Source organism: Halichoerus grypus, chromosome 1, assembly GCF_964656455.1.
Source record: "Halichoerus grypus chromosome 1, mHalGry1.hap1.1, whole genome shotgun sequence".
NCBI lineage: Eukaryota > Metazoa > Chordata > Mammalia > Carnivora > Phocidae > Halichoerus > Halichoerus grypus.
Genome location: NC_135712.1, coordinates 53,755,481 through 53,779,004, shown reverse-complemented (window position 1 = coordinate 53,779,004; position 23,524 = coordinate 53,755,481). Strand labels below are relative to the sequence as shown.

Here is a 23,524-nt window from a genome sequence, read left to right as displayed (position 1 = left end):
ATGGCAGCAGGGTTCTTTGTTTTCATTCACAGATATATTCTACATGCTGGAATGGTGTTTAGCAGATGATTGGTTCTCAACAGTATTTGCCGCATGAACAAAGTTCTTAAACCACTGGTTGGCACAAAGTAACAGCTCAAGAAATGACATCTGTAGCTATTATTACTGATAACAGAAGGTTGTACAAGTGTTTTTTGATGACTACACCAAGCCATCCTTTTAAATAACCAAAAGCAAATACTTCTGGATTAGCTGGTGGTGGTTTGAAATAGAAATAGAAAATGCCTTGTTGACTTTTTTGGGGGGGGGAGGGGAAGTGAGCAACAAGGGAAAGAAAATAAATTTAACAAATACAAAAAATATATATTGTGTGTACGTACTACATTACTATCACAGGTATTCTCTATCATCCATTTACAATCACTGCCTCCTACGTATTTTAGACAACTGGGGAAACTCAGGGCTGGAGCACCTGAATGAGACACAGGCAGTCATGGAAAAGAGAAGTGGAAGAATGCAGAAAAACAATTCTGAGACCTCTTAGGACCATAAGGATGGATGAGATGGGTTAGGAAAGAAGCAAAGGATACATATTTTCAGACCCAAACACACTCAGCAAAATCTGAAAAGTACAATTTAAGGACAAAGCTAAAGATAGAGGTTGTCAATTTTAACATGAGAAAAGAACATCCAGAGTGATTTAGTACATAGAGGAGCTTCTGAAAACTTTTATTTTTAAACCTCCTTGCTCCTAGACATCCCCCAAACTATAGCTATAAAACAAAACTTCAGATAAAGAAGAAAGTGACAAACTTGAAGGAGTAATAGACCAGATATAATTGCAGTCACTGAGAAGCAGCAATTTCAGAGTCAAGAAATGAACAATTTGACTTCTGTTCACCACTATGGTACATGTGTGATATTTTGTCTAAAGGAAAATAAAGTCAAAATCTGTAATAAACAGCACATACAAGGAAATTCGCTACCATTTTTTCCTTAATTATATTAACTCAGAAACATACATGGAGGGAAAAGAAGGTAGGAAGTGAAAAGCAGAAGAGTTTTAGAAAGAATGGTTCAGAAAGCAAAAAAATGCAATGGAGGGCGCCTGGCGGGTTCAGTCGGTAGAGCTCGCAACTCCTGGTCTTGGGGTCATTGAGTTCCAGCCCCATGTTGCGGGTAGAGATTACCTTAAAAAAAAACTGCAAGTCTTTCACTAAACTACTAGGTCATGTTCTGATCCCATCTCTTTCTTAATCTCCCTACCAAATTTCTTAAAAGAGTGTTTGAGTTAGCTTCTAATTCCTTAAGACAAAAATCACATGTTGCTGGCATGGAAACTAGCTGAGGAGTGGCTCTACTTTTGGGGAGGATAGCCTGTATGGTGATGATATCTGTCTCCTTTGCACCTAACTTCACAGCTGGGGAGAAAATGGAAAACCCCAATGTGAGAAGGTAAGAGGGCTACCACAGAGACATTAACAATAACCTTTCCAAAACATTAATGTTATTCATGGTTTGCTAAAAAATGGACATTTTGGGGGTAAGGAGCTATCGTGATACAGACGCCACTTCAGTATTAGCCCGGGGTGATCATTTCTCAAGATCCGCAGGTAAGATGAATTAAGTGAACCTTGTTCTATAGAACTGTTGCAGGGAACAAAGGTTATGCGTCACGCGAATAGTGGTGGCGTAGGACCAGGTTCTACGGTTTCATGTTTCTAAGCTATAAAAAGAGCAGAAGTTTTATTCTAAAACTAGGCTGTCATTTTTGTAATAGATACATAAATAATAAATAACCAATGAAACAATAAGTTCCTTTGTGATAATTTATAGCAAAGTGCTCCCAGCTGCTGGGCATGTGGATCTGCTGACCTGAAGCCTGAGTAAACCAGCCACAATCAAGTTCAGATTCCCTGAGGGGCAGGAACTACTGTACATGAATGCCTTGTTAAGGGATTCAGTATGACATCAGGTAGTATACCTTTTATATCTGCAAATGTGCTGTCACCATGTTCCTGAAAATATTTGGTGGCGATGAAGATGCTCAAACAGTTAACAGGGCAAAATACAGAGTTCTGCCTAAACTGGAAGCTATAACTCCCTGATATGAAGGGCTAGTCAGGCTGACATTAGCTCTTGGTCCTCTAACACTGAAAGTATCCTCAGTTTGGCTGAATCCCAAATGGGATTCTGTCCTCAGCCTTTAATTTTGTAAATCTGCTTCTTTTATTACCATTGCGATTTTTTAAAATCTCAAATCCTTAATCATTGGGAATTCCAATCTTAAAATATAAGCATGGATTGGAAGAAAAATGAGGACCACCAGCATGTTTGATAACAGGCTAAGGAACAATGTGAGAAGACTGAAGAGATACAGAAGGAGAAGTGAAGTCAAGGGTCAAGCTGGGACCTAATTTAAACACTCTAAGTTGAACTCAATTAACTTTTTCTCCATGACCCTACTTTGTCTGAAAATTACTATTCTGTAGAGCACTCTGACTTCTGATACTTTTGTAAAAAGTGCTTCATACATTAACAATATACTTAAAATAATGTGTCAAAACCTATCTTTTAAGTTACAATTAGATTTAGACTTATAATTTAAAGTCTTCATTTGAATATATACAAGTAACTATGAGAGATAAACCAGAAAACATGCAGGCATGGGCTGCCTCGGCTGAACGGCACCAGAAGTTAGATGGATTACAATTTACTAGGTAATTTGTTCTTAGAAGCAAAGGAAATTGTTTTCCTAAGTCATCGAGCTCTGCCTCCTATAATGTAGCTTGAGCCCCGTCAGAGGAGGGTGGCATTTAGTTATTTTCATCCATTTTTGTTGTAGAGTTTCTGACAAGACCCATTATACAGACATGAGGGACAGGGCAGAGAGAGTGGAGGGGACACTGGACAAGAGGAAGAGACTCCTTGGAAATAGAGATATAAATAAGGAGGCCACTGGGAAAGCAGAAGTGTAAAGCCCAGCAGATACTATGTTGTTGAGATCTAGAACTATATAAATGCATACAAAACCATTTCCTCTAGACAGCATTACAGAAAAACTCTATACATTTTATATAACCTGGAGTAGCTAAAAAAAGTCCACAGTATAAGGCAGGGAAAAATATAGTAATTGTTGAATGATAAACACAGGAGAAACTATAGACAAAATACCAAATTTTTGGAGGAGAAATGAGGTTTCCTATGGACACACGCTCTTTTGTTAATAAACTAATGATCTTATACACAGTTTTTGCTTTGAACAATTCATTATGCAAAGGTGTAAAGAGTCTAGAGTCTAAGAAAACAATCTTCTCTATCCTCTGAGGATCAGGCAATTACAGCACAGCTGGTATGATAATTTCATTAATAACTTGTAGGATAGTACACTGGTGCTGCTAATGCCAAATTACAATTAGTTACAAATACTATTTCTTTAGTTTGCTAAAAAGAGAATGTATTATTTAGTTTCTACTTTATTTTAACTGCATTTTGCTCCATCAGTCAGAATGCAGTGCAAAATCTAGTCTTGAAAGACTCCTACCTACGTAATTACTGATAGGCTGTAAGGACCCAGTGGCTCAGTGGCTTGAGAGGCATAACAGAAGAGTTAAGAGGATACTGTATGAGGTATAATCCAAAACTCCAAAAAGCTATTTCACATCAAAAGAAATACTGTTAATCTCAGCTGGGAGAGGAAAAATATATAACAGATAACTAAGACCCAAGAGAAGGTCTCATGAAAATAGATCCTAACTCAGGGTTTTATAGCTTTACAAAAATAAATCTATTGTTACATTCTCTGATAGATAATTTGGCCAACTTCAGGGCTCGAAAATGAATGTCTCAAACTACCGGGAGTGGAGGAAGAGAATACATCCTGCACATCAATCAATTAAGTTCCATTTTATTGGCTTGTCAGGTATTTATCAGCAACTTTAAATCCAAGAATTATGGGAGCTCAAGGTAGCTGGGCATCTTTGGGCTCACGGACTACTTTGCGTATTCCTAGATGTCTCCAGGGCACAAAGACTGTCATTTCATTTGGTAATCCATTACAGTGCTCAGCTACCTACCTGTCAGCAAGGCTACTTTATTTCTTTCCTACTTATCTTGGAAGATCTCGATACAACCCTATTTTATTTTCCCAGATGAGCAAACTTGGTGATGCAACATTTCTTTTTTAGTTCTTTATTCACTAGACTTGTTTTTATTGAACACAGAGGAAAACCAAGCTAATTCTGAAATCACTTTTACGTTCCTCTCCGCCTTTAATCAGGAAGGGGGAATTTTCTTCAGCTACACAGATCTATCTTGAGATACAGATCTCAAAGCGACCCTCCTCAGTTGTGTCAACTCCAGTGTGCAAAGGAGGTTTTTGGTCTCGAGGGAGAAAAGTTTAACTTTCTTCAAAGAAACCATAATTTTTCCTAGACCTTATATAGTCCCTCTAAATCCATAAAATTGTGTCTGCTCATTAATATTTATCTCTGATCATTATCTATGAATGCTAGAATTTAGCAAGATTTATGCAAAGATATGTATCATATTATATCTATCCACCTATCCATCTATCTAAAATACACCAAAAAAGGGTCTGATTTGGTAACAGGTAACAGGCAGCCACTTTTGCAGGGTAATTAAAAAAACTCTTCCATCAAATCCTGCAAGCAACAGAAACTCGGACACACAAGTTCTTCATCTCTCCATTCACTGTCCTTAAAGGAGACTAAGAGAATGAAGTCTTTCACATCTGTATGGAAAACTAGAGGTACATTTCCCCACCAATCTTGAGACCTAAGTAAAAGCAGAAGACAAGTTCTCCATAAGAGCAGTGCCGTCATTTTGGGGAGGACAATCCTTTATTGTGCTTGAATGTCCTGAGCAGGCTCTGATGCTTAGAACCCAAGCCCCCACCCGACAATATAATGGTGGTCTCACACTCTTCAAAACCCCCCTCTGAACTACAGTGTTGCCCTTGATGAATGCTGATACCCACCCAAGTCATGCAGATAATTTTGAAAGCTTCCCTGATACCCACAGGGAAGAATCTGATATTCTTCAAAATGAACATGCTCAAATAGTATTTTTCTAAACTTAACAAAACCACTTTCAATGTATTGCTAGAGGATTATTTGCATTTGGCTTTATTTTCATTTGGTTCAGACTGCTGGTAAAGAATGGAGTTCTCTGATTAGGCACATAGAAGGATTTCAGAGTCCCAGAGTTGAACCTGTCAGACGCAGTGAACAGAGGAATTAGGCTTGGCCAGCAGTTTCTGCTCAAGAAAAGCGCCACATCTCCAAGTCAGACCTCTGGAGAGCAGGAAGTCGAAGACCACGTGTAACACTTAGCTACACCTTTCAGGGCCAATGTGCACGCTGAGATGGCAGAGAACAGAGGCTGAGGAGGACTAGGAGGGAAAGGAGGGAGCGAGAAGTGAGGCAGGAACCATACTAATAATTCTGGAAAGCAAGCTAAAATTCCAACTGGTTACTGCCTCACTGCCTCAGTCTAAATCCAATTACGTATCTAGAGGGAGTTGCAGAAGCACCGAAGAGCAGTGAGATACCGGCCTCTCGGCAGGAGGCACAGCACACATCTAACCTTTGCTGGTTTTAGTCGGTTCTGAGGACATGTTTCCAGTCTTCTTCTTTTTCCTTGGGACAGGTACGCATTTCCGGTCAAATGTAACAGGACTATATTGAGGGAGGCTGTTGAATTTTTTTTCAAATTCTTCATCCAGCTTTGCTGAGCTAATAAGAGAAGGGGGATGGCATCGATCAGCACATGACATAAATATTTAAACAGAAAATGATACAAGATAGATTTTAAGATATTCCACTTGAAAACAGGGTCCCCGAGAATTAGGGCACTGTTCATAAATTCTGTGAAAGGACAAAAACATCTGTTCAGAAATGCTTGAGAAGATTTATCAGCACAGCTTTCTCAGTCAATTCCCATGAAAGGTTATCTTATTGCCTTAGAAAAGCAGAAACATTATTTAAAATATAAGAATATTTTTGAAGTTATCTCCATTGGCACGGACATTTTTCATTAAATTCAATACAATGCATATTCCATCCAGACAAGTTTCTCATTCTAAAGATTCGTATATATTATCTATATTGGCAAGCTTATTGGCAATAGGGTATAGATTGGTACTTCTTCTTTTAAGAAAATATTTATTGAGGGGCGCCTGGGTGGCTCAGTCGTTAAGCGTCTGCCTTTGGCTCAGGTCATGATCCCAGGGTCCTGGGATCAAGTCCCGCATCAGGCTCCCTGCTCTGCAGGAAGCCCGTTTCCCCCTCTCCCACTCCTCCTGCTTGTGTTCCCGCTCTGGCTATCTCTCTCTCTGTCAAATAAATAAATAAAATCTTTAAAAAAAAAGAGAAAATATTTATTGACTAGTACTTGATTAAAACACATCCAACACACAAAGAAAACACAAACAAAAACTCTGAATATCAGAAAAATTCCAGAGAGTTGACCAGGATGATGATAAAGCACTCAATGACAAGGAAAGCCAGTTTTCAATGAACATGCTGGTGGAGAGACAGATGTGCTTTAACACAAACCACGGATGACTTCAGAAATGGCACCAGCAAAGCTGGGAAATCCTTGGGCTGCTTCTGACTGTCTCTAAGGCCCCCACCCAGCCATGGCAGCATGCCTGCTGGCTCCTTGCTGAGACTTATTAACGAAGATGAAACCCAAACAGATGGGAGAAGCTACAGCGGAACGGCTGTGCGTCCTGGATGCAAAATGGAAGGCATTCTGGGAAGAGAGCAGCCTTGAGTTAACGTACAAGAAGCTAATGGCTCATGTGTTGAGCTGCTACGTAGGGGTTGTACTTGAGGTGCATCCACCTAAAACTGTTCTGTTTGGAGGAATATACAAGAGTTGGGCAGCAGAGACAAGATAGTCTGAAGACCATCAGAATGGTCAATGGAAAAGGGCCAGTTTTATCAAAGCAGGGAGGATGGTAGCTGCGGGTGACGCTCCGGCATTAACAAAATCCTTTTCCACCCAGTTCAAAGACGTTTATACCAATGGAAAATCAGACAGTAACCAGATACTATCAGAAGGGATCTATAATTTGTGAATTTCTCAGATAATCTGAAAAACCAAAGAGAATTAGGAAAATGTGAGCTAAAACTCATAAGATCCCTTGGGGTTTTTTTCTCCTTTTCTTTTTTCACCTAGAATAATGATCTATGTTTTTCTTGCGGAGAACTGTGAGATTAGAACTGCCAATACTCAGTGCATTTTTCTTGGCTACAAATAGCATTTTCTGTGATAAAGGGGTTAACACGCTCATTTAGAAATCTCAGAGAAGACTGATAGGAACTGGCATTTCTCACTGCTCATCCACTATGTTGGCGTGTTCTAAACAAAGCAGACCCAGATAGTCTAATTCTGACAGGCCTGTATGAAGGGGTGGGGGGCGGGGAACAGCAAAGACCAGAGGTTTACTGTTGATTAGAGCCTGCAGAAAAACCACACTCCCAGTTACATACATGTGCCTTCCTTAGAAATGACTGAAACAAAAACAACCCACACACCAATCTCTTTTCAGACACAGATTTTCAGAAGATTGTTTCACTTTTCTTGTTGCCAAAGAGGACTGGAGGAAACACCTCTCTCACAGTGTAAACCCTTTCTAATGGAAGCATCAGAAACCTTTCGGCTGGAGAGTCTTAATGCCTGCTTTATTCCCCCAGGACTTCACAAATGTCTGCAGTGAGACCTGCTCCTCTCTGCGACTAGACCCACAGGGCACTGGTAGTTCCAGAAGATATAGAGCATTGGTCCTGAACTCAGTGGTCACATTTTTTTTTTAGGAAATCCTGCATTTGAAAATACCATTTGACGATACTGAATATAAGAATTTTTATGTCATTGTTTAAGCATAGTGTAGGCAAAACTAATGTGAACTGCTCTGGACATTTAAAATATTAGAAAGGAAATACATAAAAGTTATAAAAATATCACCTTAAAATAAATAATCCTGAGGAATTTCACAATATGAGAAATAATTTCCACTCTCCTACTACTTTGTGATGACCTAGAGCCTTAGAATTAACCAGATTTTAAAGCACTGTAACTTCTGAGGAAAAAAAAAATATTATTCCACTAACAGAAATGCAAATATTTATGAATAAACGAAATACAATACTCCCAATGCATGGAATTTGCATACCTTTAAACACACTCATGAAAAAATATGGAAAATATAAAAATGTACTTATTTCTATTCAATGTATTCTTTTCAAATTGGGCTAATAAGAAATCTCGAAGGATTTTTAAAATAGTGCTATTGTATATGCAGAGGCTTCCCTCACCAATATAAAGTACTGAATCTCCTAACAAAATGTTTTATATTAAGATTAGTATTAAGAATCTTTGGAATAACGTTAAAAATGAAGTAATCCTTAATGATTTTATCTTGATGTATGTTATTGCTTGATACTGCTTTTCAACACATAAATAATTACTGAATGTTCTCTGTAGCAGAATAGTCAGTCTAACATTTTTATCTTACAGTAATAGAACATGGTTTAAACCAAAAAGGTTAGAGGTAGAAACATAATTTTATTTACCTTACATTTCTGAGCTGTCGTCTTATTTTATAAACATATGTACATAACCTTTAGAAATATTAAATAAAATATGTACAGTAAGTAAACAGGCAAAATGTAAACATGTTTATAGAATATCCATTGTAAACCTTAGATGGGAAAATGTGTCCTGGCAATATTAAAGGATTTATAATGTCACACCACTAATACATGGTGGGCCTCAATTCACACTCAGGCCTACATCCAAAATCTACATACGTTATACTAGACCTAAAATGTGAATGACAGTGTCACTCACACAACCACGTTGCCAGCAGGAACATGTGACACTAGATTTCTGTTCTCTTATTGTGCTCACGAAGACTGTAGTAAGTGCTGAATGAATACTCAAGAAGAAGCAGTTAGTGATTTCGGTTTACACTTGGGGTCTATGCAGTGTGCTGATGTGTTCACAGGCACTTACCCAAGGAGAGAATCTTCCTTTGGCTTTGTCTTCTTGAACTTCTTGCTCCCACTGGTCCCACTCTGGTTAAACGTCCAGCTTTCTTCATTCCAACACCCTTCATGGTCAGAGGAGTTTCCTTTTCCTGAGCTTCGTTTCCCTAAGGAAATTTAAGAGAAAGAATGCAGTTGGTACACTGGGATGAGGTTGCCTCGCAAGTGATTTGTTGACCCCCCAGGTATCATTTGCATGATGCTACTTATAATCGTTTCAATTTCAGAGTCCTCTAAGTGGTTCACGATGGACCACCTTCAATAATACAACATGCAAAACAGTGTATAGCCTCTGAGATCAGTTGTCTTGTCATAACGCAACAGATAGTGTGTGTACTGTGTGACTCCAGAGACAGACTAACTCCTACCAGCTTTTCCATTAGGGAATCAGACTAAGGTGTAGAAGCCCTTTGCTGGTGGGCATTATTAATTTTAATTTCCCCAGGACTTTATTGGAATGATATCCCTGGAGAACTATGTACTCTCAAAGATCTTCATTCAGGCCTCGTTAGACCCATTAGTCACACATCTCTGAGTTGGAATTAAGCTTGGCAAGAGGTAGTTCCCATAGCCAGATGCTATATTTTAAAACAGATGAATTTATAAAAAACACTCTGTGAAATAAAGGTATACACATGAACTGGTTTAGTGTTTTAAAGAGCCCTTCACTTCAATTATAGTTCTGAGTACCTAATGGAGAGGGCTAGATAAGTTACTTGCTTTTGGAGCCCATAGGTCAACATTCTGCCATATGTATTTGCTTGATTCAGGGAATCCTTTCCATCAGTTTTAAAAACCAGACTAAGAGCTCCAACCACACAGTGCTGATCCTTCAAAACAAGAAGCCAGCCCATACCTAACATATCAGTTAAAAAAAAAAAAGGTTTGAATTATTTTGAACACATTATCCTGAGAACTACCCATACAAAGAATACAAAGTCTCCTCAATGGTGTAGGTAAAATGAGAGATGTATATGATCTATAAGCCATAAAGAACTGTACAAATGTAAAATACTGTTTTGATACTATACTGTTCTTTATGGTGGTTATTCTCAATGAGTTTAAAGGAGAAAATTGCTAGGTTTCCATAGTCTTTTCATTTTTGCAGAAATCACTTACCTCTGTCAACATTAGCTCGCAGAGAGGTGAGCATGCCTTCAGACACCAGGGTTTTATAAAGAGCACCTTTGCAAGACCTCTCAGATTTCCGGGAGCCACAAGTCTCTATTTTTCTGTGACAGTCACTTTCCTCAGGCTTGGCCTGTCCCGACAGGCTGGGTGGTAATGCCTCCTCCGTGGGGGTCAACGGTTCTGCTTTTATACCCTCTGGCACCTCACCAGAAATGTTCTTGCTGGCAGAAATACTAATGAAATCTGGAGGTCTTGACTCTTTGGTGGTGTCTGAGGATTTCTCCTTTGACATTTTCTTCTCTCTTGATTTCACTTTTTTCTTTGGTGGCTTGGCATCCAAAATGCTTCCCTTGCCACTTGAGGATGTGCGGACCTTCTTGCGAGGGCTTTCTCCAAGTTTCTCAATGCCCCAGTCTCCCTTTGCAACAGCTTCAATGGTGTAGATGACACTCTCGATGTCTGACTCTGAAGACTGCCTCTTTTTGCAAGTCTTCTTGGGTGTGGATTTATCATTTCCATGTCGATCCATTTTGCTTTTCTTCTTTTTCTTTTTTAGCTTCTCTGGTTTGTTTAATGCTGTGGGATCTTCAATGATCATAATTCCATGAGGATGGCACATGTGATCCTTTCTACTGGGAACATCGCTTATTATGATTTTGCTACTGGCAGAATAAGAAAAATCAGGGAAGTGACTACATTGTTGATCTTCCTCTAGTTCTTCCTTTTTAATTTCTTTGGGATCTTCCATTTTTATATCCATTATATCATCCATTCGCAGCTCCTCAAAATTTCTTAGCTCCTTAGAATCTCTGACATTTTCCTTAGCTGATTTTTCAAATTCTGCTTCTTTCTGTAGCCTGGCTTCATCTGTTTTCTCCATTTTTATTTCTCTTTGTTCCTTTCCCTTCTCCAATTCTTTAATTCTTCCACCATCTGATTCTTTTGCCTTTATTAGCTTTGAGTCCTCCATTTTAACCCCCTCCGATGCCAGACACATCTAAACAGTTCAAACAAAAATGGGAGAATAGCAAAAAATAGCCTTATTATTCTATACTTGAAATTAGCTTAAACTTTGAAAGTCTATCCCTCTTAAAAAATAATCAAGACAAACTTGACAATGATCAGGCCAAACTAATGTAAATGACTCAAATTAATACAAGGCTTTAGGCATTATGATATATTCATTAAACTCTAGACAAAAATACACCCGAATTCTCATTTTCCAGCTTCATCAGAAACTTTTTCTGTGAAAACACGATTTGGGAGAAGGAAGATGGACTCCAGAGTTGGAAGACTGGAGTTTGAGTCTTAGTTTTGCTACATGCTTACTTTATGGTCTAGAATGAGACATTTCACCCCTCACTCCTCCGTTGTCTTTGTAAACTAAAAAGGATGGTAAGAATAGTTGTCTCAGAAGATTCTGTGAGGTCTAGAGGAGACAATATACTGATGGCAATACTGACCAAATGATCCCCAGGCTGTTCAGATGTTTGCCTTTTCTTTTTTCTTGGGGAAATGAGAAAAACAGCAACATTTTTTACCTATCAGTTGAAATTCGAAATGAGAAGATGACTCATTAAATAACTACAGAAGGTTTTGGTTAATGAAAAAGACGTTACAGGCCTCAGATGCTGACAGATAACCTGAGGATCGCAAAAGTGCTTAAAACTAAGTGGTGGTAGTTGTTTTTTTGTTTTTTTAAAGACTCACTGGATGGCAGACTTGATCTGAACTTACTCGCCTGCAAATTCTGACCAGAACTAATGTGAAATTGCTTAACGTCTTAATTCATCACACATAATGGGACTATTCATATGCTTTTGCTACCAGAATCTTCATGCATTTGCATTATGCTCTGGGGGAATTAACTGCACAGTGTAAGATGCATATACTGTATCATTTTCCTAAAATCTGAAAAATTCTGAATACCAAAACACATCTGGCAGCAATTTGGTTATGTTTTTAAACTCCCCAAATTTCACACATAGGACCTTAAAGAAAACTCTTGCCATCTTCCTAATCCAGCTCCTAGGTACCTCAAAACTTCAATCTAAAGCAATTTTCTGAAAGGGGAAATTGCAGCTTATTGTAAAATTTATTTTCAATACCTGGATTTTCATTCATAAACATTCCCTGCAGGGCTCCCAAGTGCCAAGCCCCATGCAGGACCCTAAAGATACAAAGATCACCCTCTGCGGTCAGACTTAGTTTGTGGGGGACATGGTTAAATACACCAAGAAGGTTGGAATGATCAGTAAATATGGGACCTCTTATTGTTGCCTCCCTCAGGAAAATGGTAAAGAAAATTGAAATAAGCCAGCACGCTCAGTACACTTGCTCTTTCTGCAGCAAAATCAAGATGAAAAGATGAGAGGTGGAGATCTGGCACTGTGGTTCTTGCATGAACCTGGTAGTTGATGTGCCTCGACCTATACAACCAACGCCGCCAAAGTAGCATCAGCCATCATTAGTCTGAAGGAACTGAAAGACCAGCAGCAGACGCTCCACCATGTGAAACACCGCTAGCCTATAATAAATGGGTTAATTTATGTAACCAAAAAAAAGAATTTACAAAGATCAATAAGTTCCCCTCTCTACGTCTGAGGATTCATCATGAGGCTGACGATGAAGATTATTAGGCCAAGGGCAGCACAGAAGTTCTTAGCCACTGTTCATTTTACCTATTTTGTATTAGCAACTTAGAAGGAAAAGAGTATTGGGTTTTCTAAGCCCCCAAATCAAGCACAAGAGTAGGAAATTGATACTTTTTTTTAAAAAATCACCAGTTTATCAAATGGCAAATTAATCAGAAATGTTAACATCCATATAACTCATTTTTGAAACAGTAAGACGTTCAGTTAAATATCAGATCCTCTTTTACCTCATTTGTCCCCTTAGTACTTTCAATACATTTCAAATCTTTCTGTGAGAATTATAATTGGTAAGTCTGAGAAGAAAGTGGAGAAGGGGGAAGAGAGGCAGATCACGCAAGTTTTTTAAAAAATGAACAATGGCAAGAGCACCCAGGCCTTCAGATCATTCACAGGGAAGATCTGAAATAGTATGGATTCATGACAGAGCTATCCTTTTTGGGAAATCATGTAAGTTAATTTTTAGACCTCAGCAAATAATTATGAAAATGGAGAACTTCCCTTTAGTAAACCTTACCAGACATAAGATCAAAGCAAAAATGTTACGTTAATTCTGAAGCACTGATACATTTAATCTTCGCTGCATGTTTTATTCTCATCGGAGAATTTGCTGTTTTTGCATCAATTCTGAAATAATTTTTATTTTCCTTTCTCGACTATCCTAGCCCTTCATGAATAACTATCCCACACGGGGACAGAGACTATGCCAGTTCTGGAAATAAGACCTGAAAGGCATCCTCAAGGTAAATTTTATCAGCCACTATCACTCTGGTGACCTTTAATAAGTCATTCCAGGAGCCGTGTCCCATACGGGCACTGGTTTTTATAGTGGATGCCAACAGTTTGTATTTGCATAGGTTCATCTTAGCAAACCTAATAATACTTTGCAAACTCCATTCTCTGCTTCAATATATTTCAAAATGATTCTCCTCATCACCCCTGATAGGATTCCACAGCTAGGAATGAAATGGAACAAATGCAGACATTCACTCTGGGGACATATTCCAGGAAATAGCATAATATTTCTTGTGGAGGTAATTACACCAGGCACTAGTCATGCTTTACTTCCTTGTTTCGGGCTCTTAAAAGTTTCTTTCCCCCCACAAAGAGAGTATGTTAATCCTAAATTATAAGAAAAACAATTATATTGCTGGAAGTAAAACTATAAAAATAAAACAAATAGCTCTGAGTCAAAAACTACGAATCATAAATCTCACGAACCAAAAACCAAAACAAACACAAATCAGAGTCTCAGAGCCGGGTGTCATTCTAGGTTACTTAATTTAACATCCTTCCCCATGCAGAAATTCATTTTACTACAATATTTCCAAGACTTAATTATACAACTTTTTGCAGTAAGACAGTGACCATATTAGAGGGCAGTTCTCTCTGAAATCTTTAAAATTTTAAGGAAAAAACTATCATTCTGTCAGTACTAGCTGTTCTCTGAAGTCACATAAAGTAATCCGCTCTTTCTCTCATGTGACAGACTTCCAAATCTTGGAAGACAGATGTTATGTTCCCGTAAGTCTCTTCTCCTGGTATAATGTCCCAGTTCCCTTAACTGCCCATCACACATAAAGTCCTCCTGACCTTTCAAAAGTTGGAACCCTCCCCTCTTATCTATATGCAGTACTGGGGTCCTGAAGCGAGAACCGGGCTTTACTGAAATAAGCTGGATTCAGGACCAAGTACCACAGTGCTTGCCCAAGGCCCCACTTTGACTTGAATCCACATGAGCAAACGAAGGCTGAGAAACAGGCAACAGTACATGCTCCACTGTGACGCGAAAGTGTAGGCACAAAACTTTACATAAAAAGCTTCACAAGGGCTGGGGAACATGGATCTTTCTTAGAGTAAGTTCCTAGTCTTCTGTAAGCCTCTAGATGAGAAGTGACAATCTGCCAGCTTATAGAGACACATTTATCTTCTAATGGGGCCCAAAGATCAATCTCTTCCCTCCCATTTAAAAAAAAAATAGGTCAGGGCTCCTGGGTGGCGCAGTAGGTTAAGTGTTTGACTCTTGGTTTTGGCTCAGGTCGTGAGCTCAGGGTTCTGAGATGGAGCCCTGAGTCGGGCTCCGTGCTCAGCAGGGAGTTTGCTTCTCTCTCTCCTTCTGAATGCACACACGCACCCTCTCTATCTCTCTCACTAAATAAATCTTGGGACGCCCGGGTGGCTCAGTTGGTTAAGTGGCTGCCTTCAGCTCAGGTCATGATTCCGGGGTCCTGGGATCGAGTCCCGCATCGGGCTCTCTGCTCAGGGGGGAGTCTGCTTCTCCCTCTGCCTGCCGCTCCCCATCTGTGTGCACACTCTCTCTCTCTGACAAATAAGTAAATAAGATCTTTAAAATAAAATAAATCTTAAAAAAAAAAAAAAAAAGGTCATACTTCTGGCTTGTACTGGGGTTGTGGTCAATGAAAAGCCTGGATATCTTTACCCACATAATATGCTGGGAAGCTTGGTCTCTCCTCTTCTATATTTTTTGTACATAGATGTGAGATTTTCCATTTTTCCTTATAAAGTTTATCCTTTCGAACTCTGAATTACATTACTTTCCATCTATGTTATGGACACATTTGATAAAGCTGCTTTTTATGTCTTCATCCAAATCTCTGATCATGTTGAATAGGAAACGGCCAAGGACAGAGCCTTCTGGCTGACTTCGAGAGCCCTTTCATCAGGTTTATTTGAACATTAATGAACTTCAGTAATCAAAGAATTTTTATAATCCAGTCTAAATCACCCCCATTTTGTTCACAAGGACATCGTAAGATTATGTGTCAAAAGTCTTGCCGAAATCGATACAGTATGCCAACAGCATGCTCAGCCTATTTTATAACCATACCAAATGGAAAATGAAAATGGCTTGTATGCCAGTCAGGGTCTAATTAGGCAAACAGAAACAACTTAAAGCCTATCTAGCAGAGGGACTTTAATGCAGGGAATAGGTTGGTTACACAGGTCACAAAGAACAGGAGGCAGGTGAGGCAATCCAGGGGTTGGCAACAGCAGGAACAAATGGGGGAAGGTCCCCAGGGGAAGAAGGAACCACGGTGGGCCTAACTGGAGGGAGCTGAGCACAAGGAAGAGATGTTACCTTTGCTCTACACCCAGCCCTCCTCACCCCTTCTCTGCACATCCCAGCCTCGCTCTCCCCCGCAGCCTGTATTTTCCCACCAGTCTCCCACTGGCTGAACCCAGCTGGAAATCAAGGGGACATGGGCACCCAGGAAAGGCAATCTGCAGCCACCAGGGATATGAACCACTGGAACAGACTCTGGAATAGCACATCTGAAAAGGACCTTTTTGGGGGAGACCTTAACTCCCAGTTTTTATATTCTCCTCTAGGAGTTCAAACACTTTATTATCAGAAATAATTTTCAAAAGTCTCTAGGAATTAAGAGTCTGTATTTCCACATAAAACAACCTGGCAATAGCCATGGATACAGTAACTCTTAGAAGATGCCATCACTCTGAGATATGAGCAAATTCTCTATCTAGAGAAGCTCTTTCAGAAGGCAGGGATTCTGGAGCCAGACTGTCTGGGACTGCAGACTGCCCCTGGCCTCTGATTTGCTCATTTTCTATAAACCTTTCTGTGCCTTAGTTTCCCTATCTATAAAACATCTTAGGAACACTGTGAGGTTCAATGAGCTGCACATGCACAGCACTTGAAATAGTGCCTGGTACAGAGCAAGAAGAAACGTATTCTGACAACCATCCCTCTGCGGCCTTGCAGAATGGGTATTAGCTACTTGCAGCAACAGTACTAGTCCTACGGTATCATTAGTAGCCGCCATGGCCCTGGTACACTAAGTACCTTGCTCTAATTTTTTTCATTCTAGGGTTGAATGATTCTGTAATTGGGGGGAAAAGACATATACAACAAAATCAGATGCGAGATCTTAAATCAGTTATCTTTCACGAAGCTACTCTCATTAAACATACAGTTAAGCTCAGTTCTACTACTGGGTACAAACATCTACTTTCATTGACTTTTGAGTGCATTTATCAATTAACCTCAGTGAGACTTATGAAAGTGCATACAAACCACATTCTGTTCACATGTATGGACATGCATACAGATTAGCACACAGTGGACACAGAGGAACATAAATCAGTGTGAACTCAAGTGAATAAAACTGCATTGTGGGAAGCACAGAATTAATGTCTGTTATTAATTAGTCAAGTTGCCCTTAATAGAGGGTTGGTCGTTAATCAAGCCTTGAAACAGAATATGCCTTAGCAAATGACAATTTATTCTTCTATTATTATTTTAAATTGAACAATAACCTTCTTTAAAAGTGAGGATGTAAAACGTCTGCAGGACACCTTCTGGATGGAATTCCCACAGCTGTATTCAAAGAAGTCAGAATGTTAATGTTTTAAATCAAATGCCTGGCATAAATATTCGCTATCTATTGTCTATTCCCTCAGGCACTATATATATTTTTTGTAACTATAACTCAGGGGGCACAAAATTGATCCTGTTCACCTTTGTATTCTCCTCCAAGGATCTCTCCTAGTACCTTTCAAAAAGAAGGCATTCCACAGATAACTGTATCGAATTGAATGGTTCATTAGCTCGGAGGTAACTGAGGAATCTAAAATCCACTCTGATTCATACCAGAAAGAGTTACCTTACAAGTCTGTAAAAAAAAAACAACAATGCTAATTAGGACCCGCATTCACCCTGTCCTTACTTACGCTTCCCAAGAGCAACAGTGAAAAATAATCACCAATATTTTAGTTTTACTTCGGATAACTGAAACCTTACTGAAGTTTCTCACTGTTCTGTGTAGTCAGAATGGCCCAACAGTGATGTGCTGGAAGAAATGGCAACTCATCCCCAAAAGAAAAATGAAAACCAGTATGCTGGAACTGAGATTCTACAGGACGCACATACTGGGCAGATGTATAAAAAATTATCCTTTTCAAAATGATTACAAAGAAAACTTTCAGGAGGAATATCGAAGGGGTGAGATAAAATGTGCAGTGGAGGGTTTATTTTTTATGTGCCTGGGTTCAAGGAGATTGCCATTTTCGGTTCAGGAAAGATCACGACATAGGCTCAGGGTTTGTTACTGGGGACTACAGAGACATAATAAATCTGTGCTGAGCAAGCTTTTATCTCTTTGAATCAAAGACATTCTAAAATGTATTCCTTTCTACAAATGTTAAGGTATCGATTCATTTCTTTAATGTGTTCTGCTATAAAAGACTTAGTGAAATGACCAGTGAAAAAATAATTCATCATGTGTACTAGGTAAGAATAATACCACAGAAGTAGATGCCCTTTAACTGGTACAAAGAAATGGATAAGTTGTTCCCAAAATGTACCCTACTATTTCACTCTTAATTATCTTTTGTCTTTCATTGTCTATTATAAAGGATCCAGCTAGATTAAAAACGAGGCAGTGTGAAAACAGACACACTGACACTCATCAAGAAGTTTCAATTTCAAAATCTCTGCCTTTTAGTACAAAATAAATGTTTTGCAGCCAAGGTATGTTTACAGTCATTTTGTACTGGCTTATCATCTGCCAAAACAGTGTAGACATAACCCTAGGATGGCACTTAGCAGTGCTTTCCAAAATGTGCACTTCTCCCACAATTAAATAAAATCAGAATGTTTTTTTCCATAAACATACACTGGCTGATGGTTGCAGAGAATAAAGAATAGCACTGATGCTAAGAAAATTCAATTTTCTTTATTAGAAAAGATAACTGGTCACAGAACCGTGGTCTAAGCATCTCTCAACACTGAAATCTGAGCATTTTAAGTAGTTTTCTACTTGGTTTACAGAAACATGGGCAGGTGAAAAAGGTGGCTTCAATGTGTCTCTTTACTATTTCTTCAGAAATTTTACCATTTCTGAAGACTCCAGATGGGGTGGGGTGACCTTTGTTCCATAGGCCATTTATTCAAGTCTCCCCTAGACATGTTAAAGGAAGTCATTAGAAGAATTCCTGTTTTGTGGTTCTTCCAAAAATAAGTTATTGCATTTGGGAATGAGATGAAAAGTTTTAGGACAGAAGTTGCATAAAAATGACTCACAACTCTGCATAAAAAGCTACAGAAAGAAATACACCACTTTCAAAGAAAAGAGCCCCTCAAATACATTGTTAAGGATTTAGGATTCAGTCCTATGACAGTGGTGTAGGAGGGGCCAGGGTGAGAGCTGTCCACTGAGACTCTGGGCTTCAAGGGGTTCCAACAGGATGGAGGGGATACTGCACATCAATGGTATGTGAGGACACACAGAAAACTGTAAAGAAGTTACCTCAATCAAACACCACCTCTAATTGGTAGTGATGAGGAATGCTAATGTGACTGGAGGGATGGAATTTCCTAATTTTTTCAATGTGGTACATATAATCTCTATAATTCAGCTTTCCTTAAAATTAGCCAACATTTTTCCTAAGATTTAATTTTTACAGACACTAGAATATACTCACCTTTACCTATCTCTTTGGTTTTAATTAGAAGTGGTTTTTGCAAGTTAGAATGTAAGAAAAACTAGGGAGTCGAGGCCTGAAAATGTCATCATCCTCTTTTAATAAGTAGGGTTCAATACAACTTTTCCAATTCCCTTGGAACCACCAGATCTACAATCTTGATTTTTTATACTTGATGAGTAGATCTGGAGACATCCAGCACCCTTTCCCTCAACTTTACCCTAACACATTACCAGTTTCATAAACTGAGATAGAGCAAAGTAGAACACAGACCACAGACCAAATGCAGCAAGCCTGTGTGACTGTTTTCTACCTTTCTTTCTTCTGTGCTCAGAGAACATGAGCCTCTGCTTTCCAAACCCGACCATTTACCTTGACAACCGCCCTCTCTTGTTGACTCTTTTGGTCGTGGATTTCCTCAGCTGTCCCTACTCCTCAGCATCTTTCATCTCTTTCCTGCTAGTAGGGCTTTCCTCCTCACTCACAAACATCCAGGCTTCCGGAAGGAGGGCTCCGAGCATTCAGGCTCAGAGCTGGGGTCACCTCCAGCTCCCCTTTCGCTTTGCCTCCCACATCGAATGACCCAGTCATCGAATCCAACGAAATCCCCTGCAGCCTCCCTGCTGTCTGCTTCTACCTCCTGTTCCCACTGCCAGCCGGGCCCTCCCCAACCCTGGCTCTTGTCTTCTCACACGCGAGTGTCGCCAGAAGTTTTCCACTCCATTCTACACGGGAGTCTGCTGCCACGGGAGTCTGCTTTCCCACTGCACGCCCCTGCCCTCAATCTTCGCTCGCTCGTCACTATCTTCGAGCACAGGTTTTCCTGCTTCACACTAACCAGTCTCCGAATTCCGACCGGTCGCCCCACTCCGCCTTCCGTAAGTCTCCCAGCACAGCCTCTACTCCTGCCCGTCTGACTGAGCTGTTGTCATCCACCTGCCTCACGTCTGCCTGCCTTTTTACCCCGTAATCCCTCTGCTGTATCTCTCCCATCTCTCCGTTTAATTATGCAGCTCCCACTCTGCACTGTGTACGGGCGCTTAGGTACAAGAGGGAGGTGCACAGGGGACGTGGGGGCTGGCAGTGACTGCTGGCCTCAGACTCGGGGCTCAGTAGGGAAAGGAGAGGACGGTGAGGGTGCTACTACAGCCCTGACCGATTGTTCTCATGGAGGAAGGCTGGACCAGTGTCTCCAGGTTCTCTTAAATTTTCATGAGAGGTCAGACAGACATACTTATTTGCACCTCTATTTTTAAAATATTATGGACTAATTCAAATGTAAAATATAATACAGGTCAACAAATTGTGGGCTGAAAAAAAAAGTTAAATGTGGCCCAAAGGCTGCTAGTTTCAACCCCTGTTCCTCAACAACTCCTTCATCAAGAACCAGCTCCATGCTGCGTCTCTGTGCTGGGTCCTCCCAACACTCCTGCTAATATTAATTCCTCCCTTTCTTGGCTTCACACATTCACTTTGTGTATCATTCGTCACTCAAGTAGAGCTTTGTCATTTCATCTGCAATGTGAAACCATTTGCACACTTACTTCTCATCCCTCAACTTTTTATATCTTATCTCTCTGCAACTGGAGAATAAGTTCTTGGAGGACAGGAGTCGTACACCATAATTTCCTCACAGTATCTTCCAAAGTATATTCCCCACTAATAGGCACTTATTTAAGGGTGTAAGATGTATCTTGGCAGTTTCCAAAGTACAGACACTTTTTAAAAAGGAAATATCAGTTCCATTTCTTTGACAGTAGTCTTGAAAAATCTGTCAACTTATTCAGCCATACACATATGTGTAGGAATGAGCTGTCTTCCATAGAGCCTTCTATAATACGCAAAGTCCTATAACAAGCAACTTGCAGAGTCTTTTACATTCATCTACATCAAGGCTGCAGAATAGCCCAGTGTGGAAGAGCCTGGGCTGTGGAGACAGACTGCCTGGGTTTCCCACTGAGGCTCCAATTTCCTGTCCACATGACCTTAGGCAAGTCACAAAACCTCTCTGCCCTTTTGTTCCCTAATGTGTCAAAGAGGAATGATCATAGTACCTATCTCAGAGAATGTCTGTGAAAATTCAATGAGTACATATAAAGTACTTAGAAAAGTGCCTACCACATAGCAGATAGTAAAATAAAGTCATCATTATCTTCGGTTAGATAATACAACTGAATTTCTGCTATTAAAATCTATAACCTATTTTAAAGAACACATAAAATTATTTCAGAAAAAGAGAAGTCAAACAAAGAGTGATTACTATTTTTAGGCATGTGTTCCCGTCTCTAGTGGTACTCTGTTAACACCAACCCGGCACCTGGAGGTAAAGTGTCCTTAAACCACCGATCTTAAAAGAAGGTTCGCAGCTTATCCCATTGTAATAAACATTATTTGTACATCCGTATGCAGGTAACGTCAGCAGCCTCACTGTTATTGGCATGGAATAGGTCGTCAATTAATTACTGTTTGGTGGGATAAATGAATCAACAGTGCATCTTATTATACTAGGCAATTTTGATACCAGAGACCTTCAAGTGTAGAATTTTCTTCACTAAAATGCATAGGGTGAAGATGTCCCTGTGTGTCCTCCAACTATACAGCAACTATAATATAGTTCTCCAGGGGGATGCTTTGCTATTCTTTATATGACCTGACCTAATTAATTTCAAAATGAAAGGAAACACATTAGAGTACCTGCATCAATTAAGCAACTGATTAACTGAGCAGTACGAATCTCATGGAGGCTCAAACATAAAGGACTGTATTTTCTTCTCAATTCCCTGACCTCAGCAGCACTATGCCAACTCCCTTCCTAGCTGGAGTAGATTCCTGAAAAATACCTGGAACAGATCCCAGAATTTTCAGGTCACTTTCAGCTATTAAAAATCCACCCAGTTGAAAATGCCAATCAAATGCCTTTAAACAGGGCCTTCCCTGGGGCATCTCCTGGCTACAGGGTCTCAGGAAATAGAAGGGGTCCTTACAAGGCCAACTCCGAGAGTGCAGGCCAATTCAAGGCTCTTTGTGTCTGCTGCCAACTTCCTCCAATTTTCTTTTTGCCTGCTCAAGTGGGTGTAGGGCACAGCAGTAACTACATGCCTAAAATGTTTGTTGCTTTTCACCACGAAGACATTTCTTGCAAGCAACAGCCCCTGTAGTTTTGGGAGGTCTCCTTATTCAGCCCTCCTCCCATGTCAGCCTGTAGGAAGGGACATGGGGTAGGGGCAGAGGGGAGTTCCAGGGCTGGTTGCTGGCCCTTCCCTTCACAAGGCTATTTTTAATAGCTTTTGCTGTAGAGGACAGGACAAGCAATGGCAGAGGCAAAGCTAACTGCCCATGGTTATGTCTGTCTTCCCGCTAACTCTACATAAGACTGAATGACCTTGTCAGGGGATGCCAAGGGCAGGGATGGTATACAAAGTATTTAAGAGGCAAGGGTGCCAACTGATCAGAAGGGATGTGGTCCAGGGGCTGGAACAGGGTCTTGCAGGCCCCTTGCTGCATCCTCCAGTTGCTGAAAGGATCAGGGGAGCCCGGGAACGCTGGGAAAGTTGCAGCAAGGGTACTCAGGGGGTTTGGGTTACAGTTTTTTTTAACTAACAATGGGAAGTATTTGGTATGTTAGTACCAGGACAGCTGTACTGGTGGAAACTGGCTGGACATCACTCCTGCTTGTGGGCGCTCATCAGCGTCCGAGCAGAGCTGTCTCTGTTGCGTATCTCCTGATGTGAGAGCCTGTCCCAGGCCTGCTCTCTGCCAACGCCTCCCCCCATGATGGTCCCACGGCTTCTTGCCTGATCACACTGAACTGCTCTCTTTGTCCACTTGACCCGTGGAGACTCATGCATCTCTACAATGCCAAGGAGAGTACAGCAGGCTCTTCCAAGCCTCTCCCTGCAGCCAACTTCCTCCAGTTCTTTTCTCATTTGGTCAGACAGACGCAGGGCACGGCAATACGTTTCTGTCTAAAACATTTCTTGCTTCTCACCAAAGACTGAGAAGATACCTCTTGCAGACAGCCCCCGCCCCCCCAATCTTTAACAAAGGTTGTCTTAGAGCTGCCTTCACTTTACTTGACACGGGGCTGGGATGAAGAGTGGAAAGCACTTCCTTCCTTTCCTCCTCAGGACAAGGAGAAAAGCCAAAATATTCCGGATGGCTGTGGATAGTCTTTGATAGCCCCCCTCCCACTGATGGCTTGGG

The 23,524-nt window shown here is 40.4% G+C and overlaps 1 protein-coding gene across 12 annotated transcripts in view; it reads right to left on the bottom strand.

Annotated features, from left to right (window-relative positions):
- The window catches only part of BBX (BBX high mobility group box domain containing), a 272,393-nt gene that overhangs the window by 26,508 nt on the left and 222,361 nt on the right, over positions 1-23,524 (bottom strand). For all 12 annotated transcript variants that reach the window (XM_078065702.1, XM_078065708.1, XM_078065696.1 and 9 more), the window contains 3 exons: positions 10,197-11,205; positions 9,046-9,184; positions 5,608-5,756 (listed from right to left, as the gene is read on the bottom strand). In XM_078065702.1, coding sequence (XP_077921828.1) covers positions 5,608-5,756; positions 9,046-9,184; positions 10,197-11,205 — 1,297 coding nt within the window. The remainder of the gene's footprint in view (positions 1-5,607; positions 5,757-9,045; positions 9,185-10,196; positions 11,206-23,524) is intronic.